The 10,684-nt window shown below is 44.9% G+C and overlaps 1 protein-coding gene across 1 annotated transcript in view; it reads right to left on the bottom strand.

Moving 5' to 3' along the window:
• LOC120926666 (multidrug and toxin extrusion protein 2-like) overlaps positions 1-10,684 on the bottom strand; it is a 143,402-nt gene that overhangs the window by 91,273 nt on the left and 41,445 nt on the right. The window contains exon 3 of the mRNA XM_040336791.1: positions 3,485-3,553. Within this exon, the coding sequence (XP_040192725.1) occupies positions 3,485-3,553 (69 nt within the window). The remainder of the gene's footprint in view (positions 1-3,484; positions 3,554-10,684) is intronic.

The raw sequence follows: 10,684 nt of genomic DNA, 5'->3' as shown, positions 1-10,684 counted from the left end.
ACATCCCACACCTCAAAATTTACAGTCTACATAGTGCAAAGCAGACAAAGAATAACACTCAGTGTCCAATATATAATCAAAGAAAATACCGGTACTTGTTCTCGCTCCCTGGCTCTCCCAGTTGGAGCTCTATTGTTATTACCTGCAAATATGACTTTGTAAACCATGTATTACCTCCCCATCCCATTTTTTTTCTTCTGTATTCCCATTGAAACTTAATAAAATGTTTATGCGAAAAAAAAAGAAATAAAAGACAATCCAATATGCAGCACCTTGTAATAGTATTTAAATGATAAGTTCACGGGTGCAATGTCAGGCTCCTGCACTTTCTCCCTCCTGCTCTTACCTCTGTATGGGCATTCTTTTAGAAAGTTGGAGGAAGTGTTAATAAACTACCAGGGCACTCAACAGAGACCTCATAGTTTAGTAAGAACCACAAGCCATCTGCCTTCTTCATTCACAGATTGTGTGAATGGATGAAGTGGATCCGCTGTCATGGGAAGGGGGGAGTGTGAAAGGGGAGAGATGGGGGGGGGGTACTGCATAGTAACATGTTACATGTAACATCCTAAATACTGGTGTGAGGGCCCATACACACCATAGAATCTATCCGCAGATAAATCCCATCAAATGGGTTTCTGCGGATAGATTCTATGGTGTGTACACTCCGTCGGATATTTTTCCGCGGATAAATCTCCCCTGGGATGGATTTCCAGCAGATGGATATTTGCTGACATGCTCAACAAATCCATCTGCTGGAATCCATTCCAACGGATGGATCCGCTCGTCTGTACAGACTTACCGGATCCATCCGTCCAAAGGGATTCCCCGCACGCGTCGTAATGATTTGACGCATGCGTGGAATTCCTTATATGACAGCGTCGCGCCCGTCGCCGCGTCATAATAGCGGCGACGGCGCGACACGTCATCGGTAGAGGATTTCAGCGCGGATTTCAATGCGATGGTGTGTACACGCCATCGCATAGAAATCTTCTGAAATCCTCGAGAGGATTTATCCGCGGATACGGTCCGCTGGACCGTATCTGCGGATAAATCCTCTCGTGTGTATGGGGCCTAAGATGTTACTATAGGTGAACTTATCCTTTAAAGTTACTTGCTTATATCCATACAACAGTTTCAGACCTGTAAAGGTCATTCCTCAAGTACAAGTATTAAACACATTTGAAAAAAAAACACTCTCATAAAGTAAATGATTAGAACTGGAAACATCACCTGAATCTTTTAACACATACCAGTATTCAACCTGGTTACAAAATCTAACCTGATACAGAAGTGACACATAATCACAATGTCACAAGAAAAAAAAAAAAAAAAAAAAAACACTGTTAACCACTTAAGCCCCGGACCAATATGCTGCTAAATGCCCAAAGGCGTTTTTATAATTCGGCACTGCGTCGCTTTAACAGACAATTGCGCGGTCGTGCGACGTGGCTCCCAAACAAAATTGACGTCCTTTTTTCCCCACAAATAGAGCTTTCTTTTGGTGGTATTTGATCACCTCTGCGGTTTTAATTTTTTGCGCTATAAACAAAAATAGAGTGACAATTTTGAAAAAAATGCAATTTTATTTACTTTTTGCTGTAATAAATATCCCCCAAAAACATATAAAAAAAACATTTTCCTCAGTTTAGGCCGATACGTATTCTTCTACCTATTTTTGGTAAAAAAAATCGCAATAAGCGTTTATCGATTGGTTTGCGCAAATTTAATAGCGTTTACAAAATAGGGGATAGTTTTATTATTTTTTTGACTGCGGCATTATGGCGGACACTTCGGACAATTTTGACAAATTTTTGGGACCATTGTAATTTTCACAGCAAAAAATGCATTTAAATTGCATTGTTTATTGTGAAAATGACAGTTGCAGTTTGGGAGTTAACCACAGGGGGCGCTGTAGGAGTTAGGGTTCACCTAGTGTGTGTTTACAACTGTAGGGGGGTGTGGCTGTAGGACTGACGTCATCGATCGAGTCTCCCTATAAAAGGGATCACTCGATCGATGCAGCCGCCACAATGAAGCACGGGGAAGCCGTGTTTATATACGGCTCTCCCCGTTCTTCAGCTCCGGGGAGCGATCGCGATGGAGCGGCTATAAACGAATAGCCGCGCCGTCGACCCGGATCGCTCCCCGCGGGAATCCGACCGCCGCACGGAAAGGCAAGGACGTACCTGTACGCCCATTTGCCTGTACGTGCCATTCTGTGGACGTACATATACATGCGGCGGTCGGGAAGTGGTTAATAACATATTACAAAAATAAATGTAAATCGAATCCTTATTTAACCCCTTGGGTGCAATGGTATCTAACTGAGAAATACACTTAACATTCCTTTGTTTTAATCACAATTCTCTATTCCCCCTCCTCTTAGACCAACCTCAATTTTCTGCCATATGTCTGAAATGTTTAGCTACCCGTAATTCAGACTAAGGAGATTGTATTGAAGATTTATGTTGCAAAAACATTAAACCATCACTATTTCTCCTACTTAGTGGTCTGTAAAACTGATTACAGATTCTGAATTAAAGACAGGTCATTTTCTCATAGCCCCAACTGTCCCTGATTTCGAAAGGACTGTCCCTGATTTGGAGCAATGTCACTCTGTCCCTCTTCCCTCCTCATTTGTCCCTCATTTTGGTCTGATCTATATAGTTGTATATACAATGCACTTTTTATCTTTTAAATAGTGTTTCCCAGTACCAAAACTTTCATCCAATTTCTAAATTGCTGTGGTAAAAAAAAGAGCACTTGTGGATTTAATTTGCCTTTTTTGGGTTAATGCTCCTTTAAGGGGGTGTGGCAGGGTGCATGTCCTATGCCTACATACATTGCTAGCAGGTGTCCCTCATTCCCATCTCAAAATGTTGGGAGGTATGTTCTCTGCATTCTAAAGATGGACATACATGGATCCAAATTCATCTGGTTCAGCTGGAATTGGCCTAATTTCAATCCATGTATATTCATGTTCATGAGAATTCAATCTAATATTCAATTTTTCATACGCAGGATGGTTGGGAAATCTCTGCTTGATCAGTGCATGCAGCCAATGGGCTTCAGTGCTGATCAGTGTAATCCTGACAGTAGGAGAGTCCTGTTGTCAGAATACAAGGACACAGCAAGGAGGGTTTCCCCATCCACCTCAAATGTGTAAACCAGGAAATCGGCAATTTTTTTTTTTTTTATAGCTGAATGAATAAAACTGAGTGATGCATGACTAGCTTAAGAATCATTTTTACCAAATAAATCATGACACATGCACATTGCACATAAGGGCATTCAGGTGTGCCAGGGACAACATACAGTAGTGCCTAATACAGCCTTAATGGAGAAACAGTCAGAGGAATGAATGATCAGACTTGTTAAAATCCGACTGGACTGCAGACTCTGGTGGGTAAACAATGTCCATATCTGGCTAAAGGGTCATAAAATATTTTGCCAAAAAGCATGAAAAGAAACATGAAAATACCTGGGACATCAGTGTATCACACCCAGCACTCATTCCAGAACCAATTGATACACAGATTATATTTATAACCTGTAAAGAAAAGAGATTGATGAACCATATGGACTTATACAGTTTGTATTGTACAATGTAAAGGAGCTGTAAAGGTAATTAGACAAATACAATGGTGGAACTTACAATAAAACATACAGGAATATTGTAATAATATTGCATAATAATAAAATGCATTTCTTTTTCTCCTTCTTAAATATGTGTGGTCACAAACCCTATTTCAGGGTGTGAGCAACCAATCTAAACCCCCATTTAACCAATAACCACTGATTTATTCAAAAACTGTAAAGTGCAAACATCTTTGCACTACCATAAACACTACAAACACTCTACAGGAAGTATATAAGGGAGAAATTCGAGATTTCATTAAAAAAAGAACAAAACAATTTATAAAAATATCGACAGCTGGGTTACTGGGCATAGAAGAGATGTACCGGCACACCTTGCTTTGCAATGGTGGGCACATGTACCCTGTTTCTTTTAACCACTCGTCAACCACCCCATAGCAGTTCTGTGCAAAATCATATATTTCCTGGGCGTCCTACGGCGGCACACAATGGGTTAAGCTTTCCATCTAACCCCTAAAGGAAGAAAACTTAAACAAGCAGTGAGACAAGTTAAATCAATTAATCAATTAATCAAGCACAGCAAGTCCACCTGTCCTGAAGCTATAAACCTCCCCCAAGAACACACACAGACGTATTTTTTTCTTTCTTCTTACCACAGATGAAGAAGACGTGAGGCAAGTGCTCACACCCGGTGCTTCTGGGTTGCTGAGCTTAGGGGCGGCTGTATACCGGGTGCTATCCTCGGTCCCTCGGCCTGCACCCCCACATCCCCTGGTCCGGCAATAAAGGACGTTGTTTTCCTGAGGAGGCCGCCATGTATTCCTCGCTCAGCGGCTGAATGGATACCGGGGATGTTTGCGCTTCATAGGCCGGAAGTCGCCACAGAGGACCGCGCAGACCTATGATGCACTTCCGGGAGTTCCGGAATTCGCGTTTAGGACCGGAGGAAACGGTAAGCGCAGATGGCGAATTAAGTACTCGTTTTTGGGTAGCGATTGCTGACCGGCAGCTCGCATGAATATGGTGTACAGTATAGGCGGCTGGGGTCCGGAGATCCCAGTGCTCTGCCGCATCACTCCCGGTCCGGGTCCCTGGCTTATTTCTGACCGGCGGGATCTGCAAATGGCTGCACTCAGCCTAGGCAGCAGATCCCTTGGCCGGTCAGAGGTAGGAGGCATGGTCCTTATTTTTTTACTTATTTTATACTTAAAATCTGCAGCAGTATATTATTTAAGTGGCAACTTATGCAACAAATGTGAACAACCACTGCCAGAATCATATACAAGTGACACCTGCGCATCTTGTTTGAATCAATCTGATAATGCTAGTTCTTTCCTGTCATGGTTTAAGGGAGAAATGTGTAACACATTCAAAGAAATTAAAGACTCTCTGGTGCCCAAAAAGGAAGTACCAGAGATATATCCCCTGCTGCATCTAACTCCTCATCTGGGGAACGTAGTGCCTCCTCATCCAATCCGGAAGTTGTTTTTGATGATTTGGATGACGACTTGTACTTGTTACCCAAAGATAACATTCCCAAGTTACTGTCTGCGGTAATGAATACTATAGAATCTTCCAAAGATGTATCGGCTAGACTAAAGAAGGATCAGCTTTATTATTTTCCTCAGATCCCAGATATGAGATTCCCTTCTCATCCCATTCTGAGTGACTGGTTCAAAAAGGTCTGGGCCAATCCTGACAGAAAATCTGATGCGGGGGCCCGCTTTAAATCCTCTTATAGGCTGGACTACAAATTTTCATCTGAGTGGGAAAATCCCCTAGCGGCGGCTTCCACCTTAAAAATTGCGGCTTCCTCAGTTCCGGTAGCCAGAGTCCTAAGGATCTGGCTGAGTCAATCATCTCTAGATATAGAAGAAGGGGTGTCTCGAGACTCTTTGTTGAAAGAAGTCGGCCGCAGAGTTTTTATGCGATGCTCCTGTGGATGTTCTAAAATTTTCATCCAGATCCCTCGCCTTGTCCAATGCGACCAGGTTAGCGCTTTGGATAAGGCAATGGTCGGGTGACATATGATCAAAGTCAGTTTTGTTAACATGCCTTTCCATCCTTCATCCATGTTTGGCCCTCATCTGAAAGATATTCTCAAATCTTACAATGAGGAGAAAGATGCTGCCTTTCCCTTAGAGAAGAGAAGGTCGAGTAAACCGTTCTACGGGAGATCCAGATACTCCCCAAAAAGGAACTATTCCTTTCGGGGGGCAGAAGGTCGTACTATAAAAAAAAGGCAAGATTCAGCGACAGCCAAGAAGCAGCCTTTCAATAAGCCCAAAGAAGCCTGACGCCATCAGCGCCTCTCCTCCAGTGGGAGGCAGGCTGAGGTTTTTTTCTCAGATCTGGCAAAAGACGTTGTCGGACTCCTGGGTAACGGACATCGTCTCAAGAGGGTACTCTCTAGAGCTGGGGTCTTTTCCACCACAGAGGTTCATGCTCAACAAGCCCTCCAACCCAGTAGTTCTAGAGTTGGTGGAAGATTTCATAAGAAAGGTTCCAGATCAAGAAAGATTCCAAGGTCTCTACTCCCCAATATTTCCAGTACCCTAAGCCTCAGGAGGAGGGAGGCTAGTAATAGACCTGTCTTACCTAAATCAGTTTTTTGTCAAACGCAAATGCAGAATGGAATCAATTCGGTCTGCCATTGCGAACATAGAAGAAGGAGACTTCCTAGCGTCAGTCGACCTTCAGGACGCATACCTGCACGTCCCTATTCTCAGGGCACACAGGAAATATCTACGGGTCGTTCTCCTCTTCAATCTCCAGATTCTCCATTTTCAGTTCACATGCCTGCCATTTGGCATTACCTCGGCACCTCGAGTTTTTACGAAAGTGGTGGTGGTCCTGACTGCAGCCCTGCGGCTACAGGGGATATGTGTGACACCCTATCTAGACGACTGGCTAGTCAGAGCTCCCTCAGAGGCCATGTTGAAACAACATCTTCACAAGACTCTACAAATGCTGGACGCCCACGGTTTCATAGTAAACGTAAAAAAGTCTTCTCTGAACCCTACTCCAGTCATTCCCTACCTCGGGTTCACAATAGACACCCTTCAGATGAAGTTGTTCCTTTCAGATCAGAGGGCTACCAATCTTCAACAGGCGGTACAAGATCTCTTGCAAATTGATCACTGCTCAGTGAGGAAGGCAATGAGAGTACTGGGAATGATGACATCTTCCTTGGAAGCTGTTCCTTGGGCAGGGCTCATTTCAGAGTGCTACAGGACTGCATTTTGACCCAATGGGACAAAAGCCCAGACTCTTTGCAGAGGACTATCAACATTTCTCTGGCCGTGAAGCAGGATCTCCTTTGGTGGATACACCCACAACGTTTCCTGCAGGGCAGATCCCTCAAGGCTCCGACTCAGATGGTCCTCACCTCGGATGCCTCAGGCTTAGCCTGGGGTGCCCATGTGGAGGATCATTGGGTACAAAAAGCCTGGTCGCAAAGGGAGCTTTTAATGTCTTCGAACTTGAAAGAGCGCACGGCAATCAGGAAAGCGCTCGTCCATTTCAAGTCCAGAATTCTTCACAAGGCGGTTCAGGTACAATCAGACAACTTACCTGCAGTATTCTACCTGAACAAACAGGGGGGAACACGAAGCCCCTCCATGCAGAAGGAGTGTGCCCGCATCATGCTCTGGGCGGAGGAAAACCTCCTTTCTCTAACGGCCATCCACATCAGAGGAGTGGACAATGTGAGAGCGGATTGGCTCAGCAGGAATTCGATCGGCCCGGGAGACTGGGAGCTGAACCCTCTGGTCTTCAAAAAGATCACCTCCAGGTGGGGTCTGCCAGATTTGGATGCGATGGCCAACTCTCAGAACAGGAAGCTTCCCCAGTTCTGCTCCCTATCCAGAGTGGGGAATCCGCTAGCGATAGACGCTCTGTCGATAAGCTGGAGGAAGTTTTTCGTCTATCTTTCCCCCGATTCCACTGATCCTCAAAGTGCTGCAGAAAATTCGGGACGAGGAGCTGAGAGCAATAGCAATCCTGCCATTTTGGCCCAGGAGGGCATGGTTCGCGCTAGCCTTGAATATGGCAAAGAATCAGGTCTGGAAGTTACCCATCCAGAAGGACCTTCTTCTCCAATCGGAGATGCTCCACCCAGACCTCGAGAAACTCCAGCTGGCGGCATGGAATTTGAACTCAAGGCCTATCTCAGGAGGTTATTGCTACCCTTCTAGCCTCTAGGAAGCCTGCTACCTTAAAAGTCTACAGTAGAGCGTGGACCCTCTACTCGGCCTGGTGCGCCAGGAATTCATCTTCTCCTGAACAAGTGGCATCTCTCTTGCAGTTCTTACAAGAGGGCTTCCAAAAGGGTCTGAAGCCGAACACTCTGAGGGCACAGTTGACCGCCATTAACTCCTGCCTGAACGGAATATTTTCAAAAACACCTCGTCAGCAGGTTTTTCAGAGCAATTAATGAATTACGACCATCCTTCCATAAGCCTTTACCAGCTTGGAGCTTACCTTTAGTGCTAAAAAGGCTAACATCACCTCCCTTCGAGCCTCTGGAGCATTCATCCTTACGGTTCCTGACTTTCAAATGTATCTTCCTAGTGGCAATTACATCCGCCAGAAGAATAAGTGAGCTTCAGGCCCTCTCATCCAAAGAACCCTATCTCAGGTTTCTATCGGATGCAGTTATTCTAAGGACTATGCCGGGTTTCCTTCCCAAAGTCTCCACGTCCACGAATATCAATCAGGAAATTGTGTTGCCTGTGTTTGAAGATGATTCTGAGGATGACCTACACCTCTTGGACGTAAAAAGAACCATCTCTACCTACTTACAGAGAACCTTGGGGTTCAGACAGTCTGAGGCACTGTTCCTACAGTTCCAAGGGCCAAACAAAGGGTAAAAAGCAAGTAAGTCATCGCTAGCAAGATGGATAAGGGATACCATCAAGCACTGTTATTTTCTAGAAGACAAAGAATCCCCTCTTCTCTTAAGAGCTCACTCCACAAGGTCTACAGCTACGTCCTGGGCTGAGAGCTGAGCGGTATCATGTTCCAATGGACCAGATCTGTAAGGCAGCTACGTGGGCTTCACCGAACACGTTCATAAAACACTACAGAATCGATGTAGTTTCGTCCGAGGGATCGGCCTTTGGCTCGAGAGTGCTTCAAGGTGCCATAAACCATTGATGTCCCTCCCTTTCTTTCTTGCACTGCTTTGCAAATCCCATTGTGTGCCGCCGTAGGACGCCCAGGAATAGGAAAATTTATTCTTACCTGAAATGTTCTTTTCCTGTAGTCCGTAGGCGGCACAAGTTTACCCTCCCATTAAAATTACTCTATTGCTGCATAAGATACGTCTGTGTGTGTTCTTGGGGGAGGTTTATAGCTTCCGGACAGGTGGACTTGCTGTGCTTGATTAATTGATTAATTGATTTAACTTGTCTCACTGCTTGTTTAAGTTTTCTTCCTTTAGGGGTTAGATGGAAAGATAACCCATTGTGTGCCGCCTACGGACTACAGGTAAAGAAAATTTCAGGTAAGAATACATTTTCCTAATATATATATATATATATATGCGGTTCCTAGTAGGGGGTGCAGAAGCTGATGTAGAAGCTGATCAGCGGGTGCCAATGGATGTCCGCCGGCACAAGCTGATCATCGAGGAGAGACACAGAACAGAGTAAACAAGGCAGTGAGGAAGCAGGGAAAGAAAATCCATCACATCATTTAGTAAAAACAGCACATATAGTACACAAAAACACTGGTTAGGCACACATTTATCCATTTGATCGCCCTGAATGTTTAACTCCTTCCCAGCCAGTGTCATTAGTGCAGTGACAGTGTATATTTTTAAGGTTCAATAAAGATTTATTGAGATTTTTAGACAGTATAAAAAGAAATAGAACATGGTGCGGCCGAGGGCCCGACATAGGGCGGCTCAGGTCCGAAAACATAAAACGTGCAACATATTTAATCCTTATTACATAAGGCATAAAACAAAACAGGAAGTCATTGCAGTAAAATACATGAATCACAAATTTCACTACGCATAGGGTATGGCCCTGGTCTATTAAGACCCCCCTCCGGCCTGGGCGCCCCCATGGGATCCATCTGCGTCCAGGCCCAGGGGAGTGGGAAGGGTCAAATCGACCAATGTGGTGAAGTAGCCAGAATTGCCAAATACCATGATACAAAACTCGAACAATGCGAAAATGCTAGAGTACAAGTAAATGACCGTGTGCATCAGTAGGATTGTGCGAAGGTGTCACCATGAAGTAGCTGAAGAGTCAGCCAGAAAAAGAAACAATAGAAAGGAAACAAGGAGAGAAGTAAAGAGAAAAGGAAGGGGAGATGGGGAAAGGGTATGGAAAGCGATGTGCTCGGCCTCCAGCAGGAGTGCGACAATATGTCCCTGACCAACTCTCCTGGTAAATATCCAGGGAAGAGTGTAAAACCTATTAACTAAACTGGAAGGGAGCCCCCAGCGTTGTTTCCATGGCTAGCCCTTGGTCCTCAGGTGGACCCTGCAGGGGTAACCCTGTCTTTGAGATTATTCGAAGTGGAGTATTGTCTCCAAACACTCCAAGTAAAAGAAAATTTAGCATACCTATCCAGAGACCTGGCCTGCATTTCCTCCATAAGCATGATACCATTCATTTCGTTTATCCATTCTATGATGGAGGGGGAGGAGGACGACCTCCAGTGCCTAGAAATCAACTGCCTCCCAGCGCTCAAACAAAACCTCAGGAGGGAATTCTTCTGGAACTTGATGGCACCCGGCAAAATGGCGAGAAGGGCTATAAACGGGGAGGGAGCAAGCGGTTTGCCATAAAGGTCCGAGTAGATTGAGAAAATTTGGGCCCAAAACGGGCGTATCCTATTGCATTCCCACCAAATGTGGCTATAAGTACCTTTGGCTGCAGTGCATCTCCAGCACGAGTCCGGGGTCGAGGGAAACATGACCCTGAGAGTGGTCGGGACCCGGTACCATCGTGAAAGTACTTTGTAATTTTTTTCCTGCGCATAACTCGATATGGATGACTTATGCGTGAAGAAGAAGGCCTTACGCCACTCTGCCTCACTAATGTCTCTCCCCAACTCCTCTGACCAAGCC

This window comes from Rana temporaria, chromosome 2 (assembly GCF_905171775.1).
Source record: "Rana temporaria chromosome 2, aRanTem1.1, whole genome shotgun sequence".
Classification (NCBI taxonomy): Eukaryota; Metazoa; Chordata; class Amphibia; order Anura; family Ranidae; genus Rana; species Rana temporaria.
Note: the sequence above shows the minus strand (reverse complement) of the source record. Positions and strands in the feature narration are given on the sequence as shown.